Raw genomic sequence first — 24,934 nt, 5'->3', positions numbered from 1 at the left:
CCTGCAGCATCCCTTCAGCAAAATTAACATATTTATTTACAGTGTGGAAGCAGGCCCTTCGGCCCAACAAGTCCACACCAAACCTCGGTGCATTCCCCCTATAACCCACCTCAGCTACACACCCCTGAACACTACAGGCAATTTAGCCCGGCCAGTCCACCCTGACCTGCCCATCTTTGGACTGTGGGAGGAAACCCACGCAGACACTGGGAGACTGTGCAAACTCCACACAGACAGTCGCCTGAGGCTGGAATCGAACCCGGGTCCCTGGTGCTACGAGGCTGCAGTGTTAACCACTGAGCCACCCATGCATTTCACTTAAACCCATTCCCACAAACCACAATTACCATCACCCTTTAAAATGGATGGATGATTTTCTTGAACTGGGGTTACCATAGGTCACGGTGCCCGTAGGCCTCATTTACCATTGGCTCACGGTTACTGTGCAGCAGGGTTGTCATGGGGACACGGTTGCCATGGGACGGGGTTACCTTGAGGACACGGTAACCATGGGGCGGGATTATTATGGGGACACGGTTGCCATGGAGTGAGGTTACCTTGGGGACGTGGTTGCCAAGGGGCGGGGTTACAGTGGTCTTACGCCTTTGCTGATCTCAGCACGTAGCCCCGCCCCATTCCGCCGGCCGGAACCGAGAGTGCGCGGCCGCCTGCCGGAGCTGAGGTAAAAGCACCCGGTCCGCGTTTAACCCCTACGGGGCGGTTATCACCCTCTCTCTGTCTCCCCGTGGGGTGGGGTCATAACCCTCTCTCCCTCTGTGGGGACTGGAGGGATCAAACCCCCCCATCTCTGTGGGGGCCGTAAGCCCCCCCCCCTCCCTCTGTGGGGGCCGTAAGCCCCCCCCCTCCCTCTGTGGGGGCCGTAAGCCCCCCTCTCTCCCTCTGTGGGGGCTGGGGACCATAAGCCCAGCCCCCTCTCCCTCTGTGGGTTGTAAGGCCCCCTCGCTCCCTCTCTGGGGGCCGGGGGCCACAAGCCCAGCCCCCTCTCCCTCTGTGGGGGCTGGGGGCCATAAGCCCAGCCCCCTCTCCCTCTGTGGGTTGTAAGGCCCCCTCGCTCCCTCTCTGGGGGCCGGGGGCCGTAAGCCCCCCTCTCCCTCTGTGGGGGCCAGGGGCCACAAGCCCAGCCCCCTCTCCCTCTGTGGGGGCCGGGGACCACAAGCCCAGCCCCCTCTCCCTCTGTGGGGGCCGGGGACCACAAGCCCAGCCCCCTCTCCCTCTGTGGGGGCCGGGGGCCACAAGCCCAGCCCCCTCTCCCTCTGTGGGGGCCGGGGGCCACAAGCCCAGCCCCCTCTCCCTCTGTGGGGGCCGGGGGCCACAAGCCCAGCCCCCTCTCCCTCTGTGGGGGCCGGGGGCCACAAGCCCAGCCCCCTCTCCCTCTGTGGGGGCCGGGGGCCACAAGCCCAGCCCCCTCTCCCTCTGTGGGGGCCGGGGGCCACAAGCCCAGCCCCCTCTCCCTCTGTGGGGGCCGGGGGCCACAAGCCCAGCCCCCTCTCCCTCTGTGGGGGCCGGGGGCCACAAGCCCAGCCCCCTCTCCCTCTGTGGGGGCCGGGGACCACAAGCCCAGCCCCCTCTCCCTCTGTGGGGGCCGGGGGCCACAAACCCAGCCCCCTCTCCCTCTGTGGGTGGTCTAGGTCATACGCCCCCCCCTCCCTCTGTGGGGGCTGGGGGTTGTAACTCGGTCCCTGTTGGGAGGGTGCCACACCCCCTGTCTCTGTGGGGTGGTGGTCATATCCCCTCTCTCTCACTCTTTGTTGGGTGGGGTGCATCATACCCCTTTCTCAGGGAGGCATATACAGATCATGCTGCTCCTCAGAGGGTGTTAGTGTCAGTCTGTGCCTCTTTGAACATATGGCTGTCATGCTGTCCCATATTGAGTGTTGTTGGAGCTGTACCCCCATCTGGGTGAGTGAGGAGCATTCCATCGCTCTCCTGTCTTGTGCCTTATAGATGGTGGTCATGCTTTGGGGAGTCAGGAGGTCACTTTCTTACCGCAAGGTTTCTAGCCTCTGTGTTTCTGTCGCAAGTTTGTTCAATTTCTGGTAATTCCTAGAAAATTGATGGTGGAGGACTTTATGATGGTAATGTATTTGAAAATCAAGGGCCAGTGTTGGATTTTTCTCTTGTTGGAAGTGGCCGTTACCTGGCACTTATGAGGTGCAAGCACCAGTGAACATAATCCTAACCAACGCAGCCTCTCTTCAAATGTTGTCCCAGCAACCTGTCAGCTGTGTCTTCATTACAATCATTCAATACCCAGAAGATCCTTCCTCTGATGAGGAGACCAAAACTGTACACAACATTCCAGGTGTGGTTGCAGCAAGATCCTTACAATTGCAGCAATGCACTTATGCTTGAGTCCTCTCACTATGAAAGCCAACACACCATTTGCCACTTTCACCTTCACATTTTACACAAGGCTGTAGAAATTCTCTTAACAACTGTAAAATTGTTACACAAAACAAAATCAAATCAGTATTTGCCTATATATATATAAGATCGATGGATATACTCTCATACGTCATGCTGCTGTTAGATCTTAACACACACATTATAACAAAGTTTTGCCATCCCAACATTGTCAGTTACAGAGATTCAGTTCAACAGAAATACCGCTTCCTTCTCAGCTTTTTAAATCGTCACTTAACTGATGCTGTTCAGTTTCTCTTTCTTGAACTGTGGAGGCAATTTTACAAATCTTTTCTGTGTCTACTGAAATGAGCCCTCTCAATCAAGATGGCATTGACCTTTTCACTCCTAATAACTTAAAAGATTTCTATTCCCAAACACTCTTCTGGCTCAGAAACTTCATAAACTAGAACTCATTTCTACTGAAGTAACCAGTTGCCATGAATTGAACTGAATAAACTTCTGTTGCTTGGTTACCGCCCATATATATGTATATATGGTAACACATACTTATATATATTTACCTCCATTTTCACATTAATCCTTCATTACATAAGTTATACATATGTCGTTGCAGCAATCATTAGCAAATGTCCTCACTTTTGTATGTATTTTGTATAATGAGAGTAAGGCTCAAGTTCCTGATCATTGCAAGTGTAGCAGTGCATACCCTGGGTAAGTGGCCTTGCTGCATTGAACCTCTCCTGTCAGAAAGTGGCTTCACTCTGCCACATTTGCCAGATGTGAGACTTGCATTTATTGCCCTTGAGAGGATAGTAGCTGTCCATCTACTTGAACTGGTGCAGGCCAGCTAGTGAGATACACCCTGTGTACCTCCTGTAACGGTTTGATTGAATGGAGAATTTCCCTCGTCATTTCAGAGGGGAAGATAAGAGCCAGCCATATTACTTTGGATCTGATTATCAGGCAGGTTGGCAGATTTCCATCCAGAAAGTGCATAAATTACCCAAATGGCTTTTTACTTTGATGTGGTACTTCTGTGAGCAGTATTGATGAGGATCGCATTTTATTCCAGGTATATCAAATTATTGGAATTTAAATTGCTCTGACTGTCTCAGTGGGATTTGACCTCCCATCCCTGGAACCTTAGCCCAATACTTTCCTGATTACTGCTCAGGTAACACTATCACCATGCTGCTATGTCTTTTCTTTCCATTACTTTATCCAACTGAACATAAACTAGAGATCTTGTTTGGGTCACCTTTACAATATCTCCTCTTTCTTCCAGCTCCACCAATTGGCAAAATGCTGGGATTGCTGAAATTGCCGATTATTGTCACTGTGCACATTGATGTGGTTTTAACCATTCTTACTGCCCTGGCAATTGGAAGTAGATTGTGGGGACTGTCGTACCCCAGAGCTGTAGTGTAAGTAAATCTTGTTGGTTTAAAATGTCGTTCTTTTTGCAGTTATCGCCTATTTATCAGATCCATTTGCTGTTTGTTGCTTTTCCACTGTGAGGTTGTATAATCATAGAGACCTACAGCACAGAACAAGGTCCTTCAGCTCATTGAGTCTGTGCAGGTGAAAAAAAAAACAACCACCAAATTAGTCTAACCCTATTTTCCAGCATTTCGTGCGTAGACTTACACGCATTGGCGTTGTAAGTGTACATCTAAATATTTAGAATCATAGAGTTGTCCAGCACGGAAACAGACCCTTTGGTCCAACTCATCCATGCCAATGAGATATCCTAAATTAGTCTAGTCCCATTTGCCAGCATTTGACCAAGATCCCTCTAAACCCTCCCTATTCATATACCTCAGAGATAATAAGAACTGCCGATGCTGGAGGAACACAGCAGGCCAGGCAGCATCAGAGGAGCAGGAAAGCTGACATTTCGGGATGGCTTTCCTGCTCCACTGATGCTCCCTGGCCTGCTGCATTCCTCTAGCTCCACACTGTGCTATCTATTTATATACCCATCCAGGTGCCTTTTAAATGTTGTAATTGTACCAGCCTCCACCACTTCCTCTGGCAGCTCATTCCATACACACACCACCCTCTGTGTGAAAAAGTTGCCCCTTCGGTCACTACTAAATCTTTCCCCTCTCACCTTAAACCTATGCTCCTTAGTTTTGGACTCCCCCACCCCAGGGAAAAGACCCTGTCTCTTTACCCTATCTATGCCTCATGATCTTATAAACCTCCGTAAGATCACCCCTCAACCTCCGATGCCCCAGGGATATAACCCCAGCCTATTCAGTCTCTCCCTATAGCTCAAACCCTGGCAACATCCTTGTAAATCTTGTCTGCACTCTTCCAAGTTTAACAATATCTTTCCTGTAGCAGGGAGACCAAAACTAAACACAGTATTCCAAAAGTGGCCTAACAAATGTCCTGTATAGCTGCAGCATGACCTCCAAACTCCTATACTCATGCACTGACCAATCAAGGCAAGTGTACCAAATGCCTCCTTAAGTACCCTATCTATCTATGACTGCACCTTCAAGGAATTGTAGATCTGCACCCCAAGGTCTCTTTGTTTGTCAACAGCTCCCCTCGACCCTACTATTAATTTTATAAGCCCTGCCCTGGTTTGCCCTACCAAAATGCAACACCTCACATTTATATAAATTAAATTCCATCTGCCACTCCTCAGCCTATCTGATGAAGGTCCCATTGTACTCTGAGATAACCTCCTTCGCCGTCCATTACACCATCAATTTTGGTGTCAACTGCAAACTAACCTAGTTAGATGTTATCAGGATTTTTGCCACTACCATCCTTGCAGGCATGAGTTCCAGATTCCTAACACACTCTTAGTGAAAAAAGGTTTTCCTCACATCCCCTATGTACCTCCTACCCCTTAGTTTAAATCTCTGCCCTCTGGTCTTTGAGTGCTCCCTGAAGTTTCTGTCCAATCTCTCTGCATGGCTAAAATTCTTCAGCCCAGGCAACTTCCTGGTAAATCTTGTCTGCACCCTTTCCTATGCGCTCACAACCTTCCGATGACATGGATTCCAGAGGTCCACACAATATCTGTGGTCTAATCAATGCTTTATACAGTTCCAGCAAAACCTCCCTGCTCTGAAACTGTGTACCTTGGCTCATGAAGATAAGTGTACCGTGTGCTTTCTTAACCAACTTTTCCTGTTACTTTAAGGGACCGATGGGCACGCACATCAATGTTCCTCTGATCCTCAGAACCTTCCATAGTCCTATTGTACATCATGTATTCCTTTATCTTTATTTGCCCATCTGCATACATCACACTTTCCTGGATTGAATTCTATTTCCTGTTGATCAGCCCATCTGGCCAAACTTCTATATCCTCCTGTAAGTTAAGTCTATCCTCCCCACTCTTTGCCACCCACCAATTTATGTATCATCTGCAAACTTAGTGATCAATCCCTCTAATGTCTAACTCTGAATCTTTTATGTATACCAACACCGATCCATGCAGAACCCTGCTGGATAGATGCTTTCAGTCACAAAGCACCCCTTGACCACCACCTTCTGCTTCCTGCCATTCATCCAATTGTGGATCCAATTAGCCAAATGTCCTTAAATGCCATGGGCTTTTACCTTCACTGTCAGTATTCCATGCAAGATCTTATTGAAAGTCTTGTTGAAGTCAAATCAGACTGCAGCGAATGCATTGCCCTCATATACACATCAGACCACCTCATTGAAAAATTCAGTCAAGTTGCTTGAGTTGAACAAAAATAGAAATTGCTGGAAAAATTCAGTAGGTCTGGCAGTATCAGTTGAGAGAAACCAGAGTTGACGTTTCGGTTTCGGTGATCATTCTTCACAACCATGACCTCCCTTAACAAAACCATGCTAACTTGCCTTGATCAACCTCTGCCTCCTTATGTGCAGATTCATTCTGTCCCTTAGAATAGTTTCCAATAGTTTATCTACCATTGAGGTTAGACTGACTGGCCTGTAGTTTCCTGGTTTAATCCCTTGCTCCCTTCTTGAATAACAGTGCTTGTTCTCCAGTCTAGCGCCACTCCTATGGCCAGAGAGGAATTGAAAATTATTGCCAATGCAATTTCCTCCCTCAATATCCCAGGATAATTTTCATCTGGCCCTCGAAATTTCTTTAAGGATATAGAGATGGTTCATGCAGAATAGCTATTGTTGGCAGAATTGGTTTAGTGCTTAAAGATCTAATCTTTGATGTCAATGACAGTCCTGGGTAACATCATTGTTAAGGAAAGTCAATGATGGGAAGCTGAGGTTGCTGACAGAACATTGGAAAAAGATTATAACTTAATACACTGGAGTAGGATATTAAGAAGCAGTACTGTGCATTTTTAACAATTTGTTGACCTCAAGATCATAAGGTCCACAACAAAGTTAAATGCAAAAACCTATAGATCAGAAACTCAAATCAAATGAATTGTAAAAGGCATATAACCAATGATATGAAACCCCCTCAAAATACCATATTCAGGGTACTTGCTTTGCCTTACCTGTGTGGTTTATTTGTAATTAGGTAAGTAGGCACGGTGACTCAGTGGCTAGCACTACTGCCTCACAGCACCAGGGACCCAGATTCGATTCCACCCTCTGGTGACTGTGTGGAGTTTGCACATTCTTCCCGTGTCTGCATGGGCTTCCTCTCAGTCCAAAGAAGTACAGGTTTGGTGGATTGGCCATGGGAAATTGCCCATCGTGTCCAGTGATTTGGTAGGGGGGTTAATCAAAGGAAATGCAGGGTTACAGGGATTGGGTAGGCAGAGTAGACTCTGTGTGGGGTAGGTTCTTTGGAGGGGTGGTATGGAGTCAGTGGGCCAAACAGCCTCCTTTCCACACTGTAGGGATTCTCTGATTCTAAGTGGTGGCCTCTTAAGATGAAGTTGTGCATATAGCCTGGACAGGTAGTCCATCAGGAATCACTTGATTATCTGGACTGTAAGTAGCTTCATGATTTTCACTTTAGGCCTTCTTTCCATCTTACTCTTTTATAATGATTGTAGGAACAGGGGTGGGCCATTCAGCTCATGAAGCCTGCATCTTGATATATTCATGGATGATCAAACTCAACAATGCCTTTTACCCATATTGTTGCCTAAACTCTTAACACCAGGCATAATCAGAAATATTTCAGCTGCTCTCTTAAAAACAGCCCTTTTTGGTAGAGAATTCCAAAGATTCATGAGTGAAAACAAATTCCTCATAGTCACACAGTACAGAAATATCTTAGTCTTAAATAGCATCCCTCTTGTTTTCTCCCATTCTAGACTCCTCAACCCAGGGAAACAGGTTAAGTGTACGTGCTGTATCTGTGCCTTACGTATTTTAAGTTTCAATGCAATCACCTCTCAACCTTGTTGAATGTCTAGAGAATGTGGGACCAGTTTGCTTAATCTCCCTTGATAGGAAAGTCCCATTATTGCGGGAACAAGTTTCGAGAACCTGTGTTGTACTCCCTCTGTGACAGTAATGTTTTTCCTGAGATAAAGGGATCAAAACAGCATGCAGTACTCTAGGTGTGACCTAACTAAACCCCTGTAAAATTGAAGTCAGACTTCACTACTCCTACGCTGAAATTGTCTTGCAATAAAAGCTAATATTCCAGTGGCCTCCTTGATAACTTGCTGCACCTGCATGATAGCCTTCAGTGACTTATTGACAAGGACATCTAGTCCTTATGCATGTCAACACTTTGCAATATCTCACCACTTAAGAAATATTCTGCACATTTGTACGTCCTATAAAGTGGATAATCTCTCATTTTTCTACCTTGTATTCCACCTTCTATGCTTTGCCCAATCACTGAATCTATCCAAATCCTACTGAAAACTTTTTGCATCTTCCTTAGGTGCACATTCCTGTTTAACTTTGTATCATCTACAAATTTGTAGAGTGCACTTAAATTAATTGTTCACATATAGCTAGCATCTAATAATCTACGATAAATAGTGATTTCTTGTTGAGAACAGAAGTCTGATCTGTGCTTTCCAGCAGTCTGTACCTGAATATCAGATAACTTGGGAATTTTGCATATTTTGAAAACTTCAACTATTATGAAGAAGCCGGGAGTAGTTGGGTTTGATTTCCAGTATACTACCCCAGTGGATCATGACAGGTGGCCCTACTCGCCTCGTCCTTTCTTTATCTGTTTTGCAGAAAAAGCTTGCTTAACTCCAGGAGTTTAGAACAGTTTTTGGAGAAGACAGTGAAAGCACACTGCCAAGAGAGTCCAGCTGAATATACAAAACATGATAGCTGACTTGGTGGTCAAACTTTTTGTAGACATAGGAATTTTGAATCCTGTCTAATTTGAGAAATCTGTGCCAAATAACTACAGCAGCTGTTCAAAGATATCAATCAAATCTCTCTTTTAGACCCATTATTTACAACTTTACAGCCTGTTATTAAGTAATCTTATGACATAGATTCCTCAGATAAGCTGGTTGATGCACCCAGTTCAGTTTTATTCCTGTTCATTAAATTCTGATTGATTGTGATATCTAAAACCTCTTCATAGGTTCGATGAAGTTTATTATGGACAGTTTGTCTCCTTGTACATGAAACAAATGTTTTTTATTGACGACAGCGGACCTCCTCTTGGTCACATGATTCTGGCCGCTGGAGGTAAGAAACGGCAGCTTTTAAAGAGAGGTTTTGGACAATGACTGAATTCACCAATGTTTTTATTATCAGCCATTTTATTAAAAAGAAATAGAACTTTGCATCATCTTGGGGAATAATACCTTGCTGATACCAATAACACTGGAAAGCTAAGGACAGGAATATTTGTAAATGTACATTCTCATTTGTACTTTTCTTCATGTCTTGTATCCTCCCGGCTGTATAGGAGGAAAACTTTTTTTTAATGTCTGAGATACTTTGAGAAAATGAAGTGACTAGGATGAGAATGGGTAGTTGTTGAAGATTTACTTCTGGTATTATTATCTACTATTATTATATCAGTGACAGCGACTTACTTAGGGTTCGCTCACAAGTCATCTTTCTAATAACAAGCTTAGCTATGTTGACTAAAAACTCTTCCATGATATGTTTTCTGACAAAATGGCATGCCTGGTTCGCAGGCTCCAGCTATGTTGGGAATATGTTCTGACCCAGGACAACGTCACATCACATTTCTAAGTGTTGGAGTTTTTTTTAATTCATTCATGGAATGAGGGTGTCACTGGCTAGGCCACCATTTATTGCCCATCCCTATGTGCCCAGAGGGTAGTTAAAAGTCAATCACATTGCTGTGGGTCTGGAGTCACGGGCAGGCCAGACCAGGTAAGGATGGCAGTTTCCTTCACTAAAGGACATTAGTGAACCAGATGGGTTTTTCCAACAATCAGCATTCGATTCATGGTCATCATTAGACTCTTAATTCCAGGTATTTACTGAATTCAAATTCCACCATCTGCCGTGGCAGGATTCGAACCCAAGCTCCCAGAACATTACCTGGGTGTCTGGATTAACAGTCCAGCGATAATAGCACTAGGCCATTGTCTCCCCTGCCAGTAAACAGTGCCTATCTAATTCTAGGCTGAGCATTTCAACTGTTTACTCTGCTTGTAAACTTTCTAGAATTTGTCTCAGTTTTGCAAGCTATATAATGCCTTTTTAGTATGTAGGCCAGTCGTTTTCATTTATGTGATATTTGTGGCTAATAACTAGCCCGTTATAAGCCGAAACCGAAATTGATAGAAAAGGTCAGCTGGTCTGACAGCATCTGCTGAGAGAAACCAGAGTTAACGTTTCAAGTGCAGTGACCCTTCTTTAAAACTGATTGTAGCTAGGAAAAGGTTGGTTAAAATTGCTAAAGATAGGGTGGGAGAGGAGTAACTAACAGGTGGAGATGGAGTTCAGAGAGAGAAAACAACAGTTGGACAGGCAAAGGAATGGGTAAAAGTCAGCCTGGGAAAATGAATAGCTGCCAATGGGGACCATTAACAGCTGACAATGGACTGTTTGTTGTAGCAGACCATATGTTGACAAATTACTGGTGTATGGGGGACATGGGAGAGGGTATTCAGCCCCTAAAATTAATGAACTTGATATTAAGTCCAAAAGGCTATAGCATTCCCAAGCGGAACATGAGGTGTTCTTCCAACTTGTGCTGAGCTTCATTGATGTATTACAGTAAGCGCGAGAGAGAGATGTTCGCCAGGGAGCACAGTGATGTGTTGATGTGGTAGGCTTTGGAAGCTCAGGATCATTTCTGTACACACGAGTATTCTGCAAAGTGGTTACCCAGTCGATGCTTCGTTTTCCCTATGTAGAGGAGACCACATTGTGAGCGGCAAATACAGTAGATTAGGTTGACTAAGTGTGGGTAAAGTGTAAAAATACTAACCTTTTCCAGCTACATGCAGTTCTGATGAAGGGTAACTGGATCTGAAACATTAATTCTGCTCTCTGTTCGCAGGTGCTGCTAGACCTGCTAAATCTTTTTCCGGCAGTTTCTGTGTTTACTTTTGATTTCCAGCATCCACGGCTTGTTTTATTTTATGTTAGGCCTCTTGTAAAGGGTGTGAACCATTTTCTTGACCTGGGTGCTTCTGTTCTTTGCACATTTCCAAATGGGCTGTTGTTTATACAGCAAAGCCATGTTAAGATTTCACCTTCTTCTGCTTTTATCGCAATAAAAGTGCTTTAAAAAGTGCTGGAATAGCCTGATCATTGAAAACATCTTAAATTTAACAGTGGCCCCTTGTTTTTCCTTTTCAATGCCCCCACGACCTTATAAACAGAGACAGTTGAACAATGATTATTAAGCTAGGTGTATGCTTGTGGTGAGTAATAGTTACAAATGGTTATAAAAAGGTATGTAAAGATTGAATCCAGTTCTATCCTTCATTAACTGGCTTTATGGAGTACTATTGCTGCAATCACAAGGTGCTGTTAAGTGATTTTTACTGAAGCAGTCTGCATGCTATGGATTCCGTGTAAGCCAAACAAAGGTATTCTAAAGGGAGAGGTGATGAAATATTTGGAGACTTCAGAGAGGATTGGAAGGTTAGAAATTGGCAGGTGAAATTGGCGTGTCTCAGTCGTCCTTCAAGCTGAATGACCTGGTAGAGACTAAATGTGCCAGTGTTCTCGTTCTTAACTGCTTTCCAGTGGCACTTGCTGAAAATCAAATTGCATGACAGATTAAGTCATAAATTACACGACACCTGGTTATAGTTCAACAGGTTTATTTGAAATCACGAGCTTTTAGAGCACTGCTCCTTTGGCAGGTGCTCCAAAAGCTTGTGATTTCAAATAAATCTGTTGAACTATAATTTGGTGTCGTGTGACTTCTGGCTTTGTCCGCCCCAGTCAAAAACTGGTATCTCGGCATCATGGAAGATTAGGCTGCCATTATCAAGTAATCAAATGACAGTCATGTCCTGGAGTACCAGTGGGCTTCTACCATTCTGTCACCTTTTAGAGTATTGAAGGGAAGTGATATACAATCAGGTAAGTGATGGAAGCGATAATATCTCACAGCACAGGAGGTACAATGAGAAGAAGCAGTAGAAAACAAAGTCTAAATTACAGTTTGGCTGTTGGAACTGTCTTCAGTCATGGTGAAACAGTGACTGTTTTAATTATAGGAATAAACTTGATTTGCTTTTCTGTCTAGTCTCAAAAGTATAAAATTGCCAAGGGACTTTGAAAGTACTAATAGCTGTACATATATTTGGCGTTTCATTTGCAGCCTATTTTGGTGGCTTTGATGGGAACTTCGCTTGGAACAGAATTGGTGCAGGTAAGAGCTACCTGTTCTTTTCACTATTGTGTTTATTGTGGAAGCAAGCTGTGGTGTGATGGCCCAAGATAAGTAGCCCTCCACAAGTGAAGTTGGAAACAGCAGGTCTCACAAAAAAATCGGTATCATCCGTTGCCACCTACTGACTGTGAATAAAATCTTGGGTTCTGTCATATATTACAATGATAATGATTTTTGAAGTTGTTGTGGCAACCGGGTGTAACACAGTCATGGGGGGTCTCCTTTCTCTAGCAGTATGACTGACTTAAGGAATACCATGTGGGTGCCCTCCTGTATTTTACCAATGTTGCAATTCTACTGGGTATCAGTCAATGCAATTCTACTGGGTATCAGTCAATACAATTCTACTGGGTATCAGTCAATGCAATTCTACTGGGTATCAGTCAATGCAATTCTACTGGGTATCAGTCAATGCAATTCTACTGGGTATCAGTCAATGCAATTCTACTGGGTATCAGTCAATACAATTCTACTGGGTATCAGTCAATACAAAATACTGGATACATGGATAGCAGAAACTGGGTTGAAATGAGTCTCAAGCACATTGTTTAAAATAGGTTTAATGTTTGGATTTCTGGTACTTTTGTTCGTAATGAAAACATCTATCAGCAGCTACTAGGATGTATTTTTAGGATGTTTTACTTTGAAAATGGTTGATTTTACACTTTACAGAAGGTACGGGGGCCTAGTCTTATAGTAGTAGACTAGAAATCCAAAAACCATCGGTCAAATTCTCCACTTTGGCAAATTGTGAAATTCTGTTCAATTAGCTCGGCAATTTACGTGCTAGGACCAAAATGATTTCTGCACATAATGTTTACATAACAATGAAGTTGTTCAATAATTAGTTGTTAGCTGATAAATCTGATTCCTTATCAAACTAGCCTGTAGTGTCTGTGCCAGCTCTTCAAATGAGCATCTCTTCTAAATTCTCCAGCTTTCTTGCCCATAACCCTGCGCGTTCCTTTTTTAAATAACTGCCCAAACCCCTTTTGAATGCCACTACTGAACTTGTCTCCACCATTTCAGAAGCACATTCTGGGTCCTAACCACATGCTGCTTGGGGAAGCTTTCTTCCCATATTACTTTTGCCTCTTACACAAATTTTTAAAATCTGTGCCCCCTCAGTTTTGATTCTTTCATGAGCGGGAATATTTTTTTCCCTATTTAGCCTGTCCAAAGCCCTCATGATTCTGGATATTTCATTTAGATCTCCTGTCAACCTTCTCTTCTCCAAGGAGAATGGTCCCAGGGTCTTCATTTTATCCCCATAACTGAAATTCACCTGTAACAGGTAATTTCAATGTTAACCACCAAGAGACAATTAGTGGATTGATAATAACATCCCGAACAAAGCTGTTGGGTAGAAATCAAAAACCAATGTGTGACTTGATAGTGAATGTACCAAATCAGGGTCAGATTCTATACCTGTCTTTTTATTTGTTCATGGAATGTGGACATCGCTGGCTATTGCAAATCCTTAATTCCACTTGAGAAGGTGATGATAGGCTGCTGCTTCCAGCGCCATAGTGTTTGGGGGGTGTCAGGGACATCCAGAGTGCTGTTAGGAAAGGAGTTCCAGGATTTTGACTCAGCTGTAATGGAGGAATGGTGACATTGTTCCAAGTCAGGATAGTGTGTGAACTTGCAGGTTGCCACGTGCCGATATGTTTGCTGCCGTTGTTCTTTTAGGTGGTGATGGTTGTTGTTTTGGAAGATGCTGTCAAAGAAGCCGAGTCCTCTAACCGAGGACATCAATTCTCTGCATTGGCTTTTCCTTCGCTGTCTTGACCCCTGGTTCCCAAAAACATCCATGCCTATATCTGTATTCTTCCCCTAAATAGTATCATCTGAACACACCCGCTTCCATATGCAGCCCCTACCTCACACTGCCCCACCTTACCTAATGCCCCCAGTGCTGCTGATTTAGCAGCTTGTCTGACACCCTGTGTTAAATGAGCAGTATTTTCTTCCAGTTAAACAGTGGGAAGACCCAAATTCATTGCCTTCAGTTTCAAACACAAACTCCATTCCTCCCATCTCCAAAAGTCTTTGCAATCTCTGGCAGCATTGCCTTCAGCTTTCATGCCCCTAAATACTCTCATTCCCACCTTAAACCTCTTCCTTTCTACCACTTCTCCTTGAAGAGACTGATTCAAAGATACCTCTTCCTAATCTCCTTACATGACTCAGTAAATGCTTATGTGAAGCATCTTGGGATATCTTATTGCACTAATGGTCCTATATTAATGCAAGTTGTTGTTTAGTTCAGTTTGGTTTTCCTTACTCTTTTTGTTTAAAGTTGATTTTGGTTAATCAAAACTGCCTGGCTCTTCCCCAGTACCTTTCTCTGACTCTTGAGTTGATAACATACAAATTCTCCCTCCTCTTGATGATCACTCTGCTAACTCCTGTTTAAAACATCTGGAGTAAGACAGTCAGAATGAGACAGCTTAATTCCTGTGGAATCTTTGCCAAAGCTTTAGAATTGGCAGTCTGCTGTGGTTTCTGCAGTTCTGTCGGCTGTAAATGAATGTCAGTCAGAGTGGGTATAGTTTACTTTAATAGGTAATCTTCCTCTCTGTCACTTGTAATACGACAATATTTATGCTTGCCTTCTTAGAATACACGGGGAATGTCCCAGTTTGGAACCTGAGGTTTCTCCCAGCTCTGGCTGGCGCACTGTGCATCTCGCTGGTGTACCAGATCGTAGTAGAGCTCAAGTATTCACACTTCTCAGCTCTTATTGCTGCTCTCCTTATTATGTTCGGTAAGAGCAAACAGAATAGTCATTTATTGTCACTTGTATTTTTTTAAACAATAATGAAAAGTGTTTAAGTCGCCCACCACAGCACCTAAATTAATAACAAGGAATTGAAAAGAGAAAAGAAAATTTAAGACTTGGCCCATCTTGGTTAAATTCACAGCTCCAGGGTTTGCAAAAGACAGTATCACTGCAAGACAGCCACGCTGAGCCGCTGGGATACCAGCTGGAAGCGGCTGCCAAAGTAAGCCATCTATGCCAGGCCACCAGAACCCCAGGGCACGAGACTCCAAGGACTAATCTTGTTGCCAGTCCTGGGAAGGAAGACGTTGTAAAAGCTGCCCAAAGGAATCCTGGGCTGTCCCACTGAAGACACCAAAGCTGCAATTAGAAAAATGAATTGTAAAGAGTTTTCTGCTAATTAAGTTGTCACACAACTTTGTTTTTAAACCAAGCATAGATACATGTGGAATGTTGGCATTCTAATTTAGTGGCTGATACAGGAGTAAGAAGCTGTAGATGTTTGTCCTTTGTTCTCAAGTGTTGTGTGGGGAGTCCTGTTTAAATTGCGTCCAAAAGCGTACATGACATCACGTAATTCTAATGTAACATAAAGACAGCATTCCTGACTTAATTCCGATTCCCATTTCACTTCATTAACTCGTGTCACTGTTACCTTAGAATCTTAACTAGTGTCTGGAGCTTTGCAATTATTAATGAATTGATCCCTTAATCCTCATTTTTATCCATGGTGCCTGCTCCTTAGTCGATCTTGAGGAGCTAGGAATCCAAAGTGATTCTGCAGAAGTTTGTTGAACTATTTCGATTACTTCTTTTAAAATAGTATTATAAGAACAAATATGAGTGTTGGAGCAAGTTTGAGGAGTCGAATGGTTTACTGTTCCTCTAACTTGCATTATGTATCTGCTTTTATAACCATTGGTGTCAGGTATAAATCACTTATGCAATATTTCTAATTAGTTCAGTGTTGTAGTTATGCTGTGTTCTTTTCTTTGAAACAGAAAACTCCTTAATAACCCAGTCAAGGTTTATGCTTCTGGAATCCATTCTCATTTTCTTTGTCCTGTTGGCAGTTTTGTCTTATCTGAAATTCTACAATATGCAGAAAGACAGGTATGACAAAGCATTCGTGCGTCTTCATGTTGTGAAAATTGGAAGGAATACAATGAAAAAGTTAATGCTTCATTCGTATCGATTTTGGTTTATTCCAGCTCGTTCTCGCTGAGGTGGTGGTTTTGGCTTATCCTCACTGGAACTGCTTGTACACTGGCGATTGGGTGAGTTTCTTAACAAAGTTTTCAAACTAGGAACTGCAGTTCATCAGCAGCACTGTGACAGGCTGAGCAAGAGAAGATGAAAGCTAAATTAATGTTGTTGAAGCTAATCTCTCTGAAAAGATAGAATTATTGCAATGTTTCAAACTGTATTTGGGTCATCTGTAGGAATTTATACTTGTTTTAACCAGCTTAAGAATCAGGTGAGGAAGTAGAAATGGGGATTTGGACTGTCCTTTTGTAAACCTGGGGGATTGTTGACCTAAGAATACCAGAAATGTGATAAAATTAGTACCAATGTCTGTGGTGAGTGGTAGTTCTCAGCCTTGGTGACATTTATGGGTCCTCCGCTTGGGCTCTGTACTCACTGAGATTTTGTTTTTAAAATGAATCGATGGTTCAGCTTGGGTTCCCAGTCCTGAACATTCTCTTCCTGCTTATTATAAAGTCTTGAGCTTTTCATAGAATACTAAGACTTGCAGCTCAGAAGGAAGCTATTTGCTTTGTCATTTCTGGCTTTTTGAAAGAGCGACTAGTGCTTGTTTCCACACTCCTGCTTTATGTCCTTTACCCTGTAAATTTCCCATCTCTCCAATATCAATCCAGCTCCATTTTAACGTTATTGCTGGATTCAACTTTCACCAGATCTGTTGCTATATTGTTCCTGATCCTGATGACTCTGAACAAATTTTTCTTAATCTCACCTCTAAATCTTTAGCCAATGACCTTAAATTTATAACCTTGGATTACAGACCCACTCACCAGCAGAAATAGTTTTTCTCTGTCTACCCCATTAAACCTCTCACTGTCTTAAGAACCTCTATTAGCTCACTTCTAAAACTTCCTGTGTTAGAATGGGAATATCCTAGCATGACTGGCATGACATACGTAAATATCCAATCCCTCCACCACCAATCCTCAGTAGCAATAGTGTGTACCATCCTCAAGATGTGTTACAGAAATTCTGGTCCTAGGCAGCACATTCCAAATCCACAACCACTACCATCTAGAAAGATGAGGGCAGCAGATACATGGGAACACCACCCCCTGCAAGTTCCCCTCAAATCAACAAACTATCCTGACTTGGAACTATAGTCGTAGAGATGTGCAGCACAAAAACAAGCCCTTTGGTCCCATTTGTCCTTGCCAACCAGATATCCTAAATTAATCTAGTCCTACTTGCCGCCTAGTTTTGGATTCCCCCACCCTAGGGAAAAGATCTTGGCTATTTACCCTATCCATGCCCCTTATGATTTTATAAACTTCTATAGCGTCACCTCCTCAGCCTGTAACGCTCCAGGGAAAAAAGCCCCAGCCTATTCAACGTCTCCCTATAGCTCAAACTCTCCAGCCCTGGCAGCAATCTTTGTAAATCTTTTCTGAACCCTTTTAAGTTTCGCAACATCTCTTCTACAGCAGGGAGACCAGAATTGAACACAATATCATTGTTCTTCAGTGGTATTGGGTCAAATATGTGGAATTCCTTCCCAATTATCATTGTGGGTCCACCTACCACGCATGGACTACAGTGGTTCAAGAAGGCAGCTCAAGACCACCTTCAAGGGCAATTAGGGATGAGTAATAAATTTTGGCCCAACCGGTGATGCCCATGTCCCATGCATAAATGAGTAAAAACTCTTTGAGCCTGTCCTCTTCAGCTGTTTTCTAACCCTGTCTATGCCTGGTGCATAATCAACCTCCTGAATCTTTGTCCGGAACTAACGGCCCTTTCTGCACCTACCACTGCTTTTATTTCTGACTCAGTCCTGATTCTTCAGAAAGTTCAACAAAACATCACCTGTCCTGGACCATGAGCACTGCCACATCTTCTATCTTGTGTAGTTATTTGTTCAGATTTAAAACTTAGATTCTCTGTTATTAGCTTGATTAAAAGAATAAGCTTAAACTTTCTGAAGACTGGTCCGTTGTTGAATTTGACTTTATGTTGACAGGGTCAAATATATGGGCTTGTTCACTTATCTGCTTCTATTGGCTATTGCTGGAGTACATACCTGGCAGATAATTGGTGATACATCATTATCCAATGTAAGTATCTGTGATGTTGACGTTAATTTACCTTGGAACACAAAGTTTTTCTGAGATGTAAACTGGTTGATGAGTTTGAAGCTTGATTACACATCTTTACTGGCTGATGCCTTGGCACTGCTGCAGTATTTCAGAGGGTAAGGACAAGAGTAATATGTCAAAAATGCAAAGATAACATTCGTAATTTGTTAAAGTAATGTTCTATTGAGGCCACAGAGTCTGATTGCTGTCAGCAGGCATGTCCTGTCGGGGATTAAAAGGTTGAAAGCAAAGAATGTTGCAATTCCTTCCATAATTACCGGAAGCCCCAAAGTGCTTAACAGACAACAAAATACATCTCTTTTGCATTGTCACTGCTCAAATACGGCAACCAATTTACGCACCGTGTAGTCCCACAAACAGCCATGTGAGCACGTTAGTGCTGTTTGTGCTCTTGTCTGAAAAGATGTTTGTTTCTCTGCAAATGAGCACTTGGTTGCAAATTGGTTCCTCCCACAGTTGGAAACACATGCAAGCAATGTAACGAACGGTTGTTTTGCAATCCTGTGACAGATTTCTGACTAATTTACCCTAGCAACAGACCCTGCAGGGAAACTGGACAACGGTTGTAGTGTTTGCTGCTGACTGGGGCCATTATTTAAAGTCAGTGCGTATGTACACCCCAAAGACAAGTAATCTAAATGACACATTCAGCAATTCTCTCCAACTCATCCACAGGATGTGGGCTTTATTGTCAAGGCCGGCTTTTATTGTCCATCCGTAGGCAATTGTCCAATTTTTAGATGACGTGTCCATCATGGGCCTCCTGCAGTGCCACAATGATGCCACCCGAAGGTTGCAGGAACAGCAACTCATATTCCGCTTGGGAACCCTGCAGCCCAATGGTATCAATGTGGACTTCTCGAACTTCAAAATCTCCCCTTTCCCCCACCACATCCCTAAACCAGCCCAGTTTGTCCCCTCCCCCCACTGCACCACACAACCAGCCCAGCTCTTCCCCTCCACCCACTGGATCCCAAAACCAGCCGAGCCTGTCTCTGCCTCCCTAACCTGTTCTTCCTCTCACCCATCCCTTCCTCCCACCACAAGCCGCACCTCCATCTCCTACCTACTAACCTCATCCTACCTCCTTGACCTGTCCGTCTTCCCTGGACTGACCTATCCCCTCCCTACCTCCGCACCTATACTCTCCTCTCCACCTATCTTCTTTTCTCCCCATCTTTGGTCCGCCTCCCCCTCTCTTCCTATTTATTCCAGAACCCTCACCCCGTCCCCCTCTCTGATGAAGGGTCTAGGCCCGAAACGTCAGCTTTTGTGCTCCTGAGATGCTGCTGGGCCTGCTGTGTTCACCTAGCCTCACATTTTATTACCTAGGCAACTGTGTGTCTGGTTAAGTCTGCAGTTATGAGTCAACCACATTGCTGTAAGTCTAGAGCCACATCAGCCAGACTGGATAAAATTAGCAGGTTTCCCCGAACAATATTAGTAAACCAATGGATTTTCACAACAACCTGTTTCATGGTCTCAATTACTGATGCGGAGCTTTTTATTCCAGATTTTTTTTTAATTTTAACTCAATTTAAACTCCTCAGCTGTTGTGGTGGGATTTAAAACTCCTGGCTCCAGATCTTTTAGCTCAGGCCTCTGGATTACTCATCCTGTAGTGGAAATGCTGCGCTACTTCAGAATTGTAGCTGCATCCATATTACACGGCTGTTGTAACTGCTTGTAAATCTTGGCCTCCAGATGATAAAAGTCTCCTTAAGATACTGATTACAACTGTAGTTGCCCCTCGCTTCTGGAGAAGAGTCTCCAGATTTCTGAAGAAGAGTTGAGCGAGTTTGTTTTTTGAGACTCATTCAAACTAGCCACTAAAGTGTAGTATGGAGGTAAAGGATTAAATATTACTGCGATCTCATGATATTACCACTGTGACAGTCCACTGTTCAGAGGGATTGCATTGATTGACAGGGTTCAAATGTGTTTTCAGACTCTACAATATTGTAACCAATACCCACTGTTCTCATAAGTCTGTCATGGAATTCTTCCCATTCCCGTGATGTGTCCGTTTTATTTTAACCAGCCAAAAGTGTTCCAAGCCCTCAGTTATATCTTTTAATAAATGTTGTCTACTTATCGCCAGAATTAGAATTGAGCAGTTAAAGCAGGGCTGTGAGCCTAAAAATGGAACTGCAGGTTTGCTGTCTTTGCATTGTAGATTTGAGAAAACTGGCTAGCCGATTGCATTATTTGTAATTTGACTTCAACAATTGTCTTAATTTTTGTGATGGGGTTTGGATGGTCATCAGATTTAAAGCTTCGTAATTTCCTCAAAATCCACTTGCAGGTCACAGTACTCTGCCATGTGCTGGCGAGGGTGTGTGCACTGTTAGTCCTCCCAGTAATCCTGTATCTGGGATTCTTCTACGTCCACCTAACTTTGTTATACCGCTCTGGACCACATGATCAAATAATGACAAGTACGTTCCAAGCCAGTCTGGAGGTAAGAGCATACATGCTGAGCAGCAGTATCGGAGCATCAGTTGACATTTTCATTAAAGCTTCTGGTAAGGAGCAGAAAGAGAAGCTTAAAAAAAAACATGCATTCATGTTTACAAACACTGGATAGTAGGATTAGTGGATAAACAACATGATCTAATTGAATGGCAGAGCAATGAGCTGAATGGACTCCTCCTGAATTAGGAACAGACATAGGCCACTTGGTCTTTGAACGTGCTCCTCGATTGGATAAAATCACAACTGATTTGATTACTCCATTTTGCCACCTATTCCCCTTCGTCAGTGATCCCTTTAATTTTTGTTGCTTTTGCATAGACTTCTGAGTAGTCTGAGCTGTTAAATTTCAACCAGAGTGGAAGTGTACAGTGAAGGATGATAGTGTGTGCAGAGTTTCACAGCTACTGAGCAGCCATGCATGCACTTACAGGGAGAATTTCCCCCAACAACACTGAACCCAGACTGGATGGAGTTTAATTGAGATAAATGTAAGATATTGCATTTTGGTAGGGCAGAACTTACATAGTTAATCATAGGGCCCTGGGGAGTGTTATTGAGAAAAGAGACCTACAGGTGCAGGGGCATTGTTCCTTGAAAGTGGAATCACAGGTAGACAGGGTGATGAAGGCGGCCTTTGGCACGTTTCCCTTCATTGTTCATAACATTTTGAGTATAGAATTTGGGATGTCATGTTGCAGCTGTCCCGACATTGGTTAGACCACTTTTGGAATACTGCGCTCAGTTCTGGTCTCCCTGCTGCAGGAAGGATGTTAAACTTGAGAGGGCCCAGAAAAGATATACAAGGATGTTGTTGGGACTGGAGGGTTTGAGCTACAGGGAGAGGCTGAATAGGCTGGAGCCATTTTCCCCGGAGCGTCAGAGACTGAAGGATGACTTAAAATGGTTTATAAAATCATGAGGGGCATGGACAGGGTGAAGAGCCAAGGTCTTTTCTCCAGGGTAGGGGATTCCAAAGCTACAGGACGCGGGTTTAAGGTGAGAAGGGAAAGATTTAAAAAGCTGTTGAGGGTACAACATTTTCATGCCGAGGGTGGTGCGTGTATGGGACGAGCTGCCAGAGGAAGTGGTGAAACCAGGCACAACTAGAATGTTTAAAAGGCATCAGGTGGGTGCGTGAATAGGAAGGGTTTAGAGACTTATGGGCCAAATGCTGGCAGGCAAATGGGATTAGGTCAGATTGGAATGTCTGGTCGATGTGGGTGAATTGGACCGAAGGGTCTGTTTCCATACTGTGTAACTCTATAACTAAAAGGAAGTGAAGAGCACAGGTGATTGGAAGCAGTAATAGGGGCCGGAGGAAAAGAAGGGAATTCATGTGAGTTTGAAATGTTATTGTGGGCTGACGTGACACCACTAATGATCCTGAGCATGTTTTTTCCTATTTCATGAGAAAATGTTCAGTTAATTCTGTTTATCAAACTGGCCTTGTGTGTTTCATTCTCATTGATGAATGCCATGTAAGCAAAATGGTTCCAAAACTCAATCTTGGCAGGATTTGAAATTCACAGGATAAAAAAACATTGATCAGATTGCTTGAAGAATTTTTCAAGTGTCCTTACATTCACAGAGATAGCAGGAACTGCAGATGCTGGAAAATCTGAGATACCAGGTGTAGAGCTGGATGAACACAGCAGGCCAAGCAGCATCAGAGGAGCAGGAAGGCTGGCATTTCGGGCCTAGACTCTCCTTCACAAATTCTGAAGAAGAGTCTAGGCCCGAAAAGTCAGCCTTTCTACTCCTCTGATGCTGCTTGGCCTGCTGTGTTCATCCAGCTGTACATCTCCTTACATTCACAGTTCACTTTAGCTCTAGGATGCACTCACATTATCAGGTCTGATTAAGCACTGAGCAACACCAAAGATTAGTTGATCCCAATGCTAAAAGGAAGGTTAAACTCAAACATTTTTCCAATTTTCTTGTTGACTAATGAAACTCAGAAAGAGTTCCAGGTTATAATTGCAGCATTTTATTTTATGCTTTCCGTATTTGTCAAAGGCATAAAATATAAGATCAGGGAAGTTATGGTAGAACTGTATAAAATGCTTGTTTCATTGCAGAGTTTTATATACAGTTCTGGTCACCACATTATAGGAAGGATGTCTTTACAATGAAGAGAGTACAGAGGAGATTCATGAGGATCTTGCAGGAATGGATCATGGTAGTTGTGACAGAAGAATAGGGTAGACTGGGGTTGTTTTCCTTTAGACAGCGGAGGCTGAGGGGACATTTAATTCAGATGTCTAAAATTATGGGAGAACTGAATGGAGTACAGTGGAAACATTAACATCCCCACCCCCAAAAAAGGAAGCAGGTCTAAATTTCAAATAATTGGTAGAAAGGCTAGTTGAGAGATCTTTTCACCCCAAGGATAGTGGCATCTGGAGGTTGTTGCACGAAAGGTAGATGCAAAAACCTTTAATACATTTTTGTTTGATACATTTTGATATGTACATGAAGTGTTATAACATACTGTGAGCCTAGGAGCTGGAAAGTGGATTAAGCTGGATAGCTCAATTTTCAGCCACCATAAACACAATGGGCAGAATGGCCACCTCCTTCCATAGTGCAATTGGGAACTGATATGTCAATGATTCTGTTCAGCTACAGGATACCTTACTGTGATTTAGTTAATGGCATTACTTTATCTTTCATAATTATCTTCCATAAGTAGTTCTGGTCAGCCAGAAGTCAGAACACCATAGATGGTGGCTTCACTGCCTCCTCCTACTGGAGGAGGGAGACGAGTTCCTGCAGTTGATGCCAAGCCATGTTGGTAACTCCTATACAAGAGATGAGTTCCAAAGGCCTTTGTTTGAACAGTTTGCCAGTGTTCCTGATCAAGGTTAGCATGAGAAGGACCACAGTAGTGAGGAATCTGAGATCAACTGTAGAACTATAAGCAGTTTCAGGAAAGAAGAATGCCAGTAGAGAACTTGGGCCTGCGATAGGGTTAGTGTTAGGGTTGGGCCAGACTGTGGTAGGGAGGAATGCAGAAACAATCTGCACCAAATAGTTGATATTCCTTACCTTCACGAGCATAAGTATTAATCAAGTATATGTTTTATTCAAATGTCATTTCCCAAGTAGATGAGAAAATTGTACTTGATTTCCTTTATAGGGTGGACTTGCAAGGATCACCCAAGGTCAACCTCTTGAAATAGCATATGGTTCCCAGATTACTCTGCGGAATGTTTGGAGCAAACCTGTTCCCTGCTGGCTGCATTCCCACAAGAACATGTACCCCATCAGGTAGAGATTCGTGTGACACATTAACCATCTGTATGTTCCATTCCAAGCCACGCATCACCCTGACTTTACACTATATTGGCCATTCCTTTATAGTTGCTGGGTTAATCCTGGACTTTCCTCCCTATCAGTACTCTGGCTGTTCTTATGTACCAAGGCCAGCAGCAGTTCAACAAGGCAGCTCACTACCACCTTCTCCAGGGCAATTAGGGAGAACCCAGCCAGACACGCCCCATACCCATGAACAAAGTTTTAAAAGTCATTATATTTATGGCTTCTGGGTGCACTGTGCACTTATGTTCACTGGGGAGTTGCAGGTTTGGAAGGTCTTATAGACTCTAGGACAAATAGTACCCAGTGGTTTGTATGTACAATTACTGCAACAGCGCAGAGCTGGAACCTGTCATCGATATGCTGTGAACCTTGTCAGCAATGTTATATTTTTGACCACAATTATAATGACACAATTTCATTTCTAAATAATATTTCATATAATAAAACATTCCAATGTGATTTGTAAGAGTGTTACCAAACAAAATTGAGCACAAAGGAGGTTTGACAAAACATAAAGATAGAGAGGTTTAGTGCAGGGTTATCCAGGACTTAGAATAGAATTGAGAACATCTTTTATCGTCACAAATATTCAAGTACAGATGTATGGGGTACAGTGAAAAGTTTTACAATGTTGCCTCTTATGGCACCATCTAAAGTACAAGCACCTAGTTGTATTACTTTACAGGAATGTGTCCTCGTGAAAAGAATAGTAATTGGTTAATATGACTACAATGACAGATAAACAATACATTGCAGTAGCTGAGTGCAGAGGCTTCCACATGGTCTGACTGCCCGCACCCCATTCCAACAACTGTCCCCGTTCCGCTCCAAGCCTTCATTCCACTC

The 24,934-nt window shown here is 43.3% G+C and overlaps 1 protein-coding gene across 4 annotated transcripts in view; it reads left to right on the top strand.

Annotated features, from left to right (window-relative positions):
• Positions 1-610: 610 nt before the first annotated feature.
• Positions 611-24,934, top strand: part of pomt1 (protein-O-mannosyltransferase 1) — a 42,729-nt gene continuing 18,405 nt past the window's right edge. The window contains exons 1-10 of one of the 4 annotated variants that reach the window (XM_048559018.2): positions 611-682; positions 3,674-3,812; positions 8,891-8,997; positions 12,074-12,124; positions 14,769-14,915; positions 15,932-16,043; positions 16,142-16,207; positions 18,157-18,250; positions 20,598-20,753; positions 23,907-24,037. In XM_048559018.2, the coding sequence (XP_048414975.1) occupies positions 3,691-3,812; positions 8,891-8,997; positions 12,074-12,124; positions 14,769-14,915; positions 15,932-16,043; positions 16,142-16,207; positions 18,157-18,250; positions 20,598-20,753; positions 23,907-24,037 (986 nt within the window). In that variant the 5' untranslated portion in view covers positions 611-682; positions 3,674-3,690. Of the gene's footprint in view, positions 683-3,458; positions 3,563-3,673; positions 3,813-8,890; positions 8,998-12,073; positions 12,125-14,768; positions 14,916-15,931; positions 16,044-16,141; positions 16,208-18,156; positions 18,251-20,597; positions 20,754-23,906; positions 24,038-24,934 lie in introns of those variants that run through there. The other 3 variants (XM_048559019.1, XM_048559020.2, XM_048559021.1) reach the window with 3 other exon arrangements.

The sequence above is a fragment of the Stegostoma tigrinum genome, chromosome 29 (assembly GCF_030684315.1).
Source record: "Stegostoma tigrinum isolate sSteTig4 chromosome 29, sSteTig4.hap1, whole genome shotgun sequence".
Lineage (NCBI taxonomy): Eukaryota > Metazoa > Chordata > Chondrichthyes > Orectolobiformes > Stegostomatidae > Stegostoma > Stegostoma tigrinum.
Note: the sequence above shows the minus strand (reverse complement) of the source record. Positions and strands in the feature narration are given on the sequence as shown.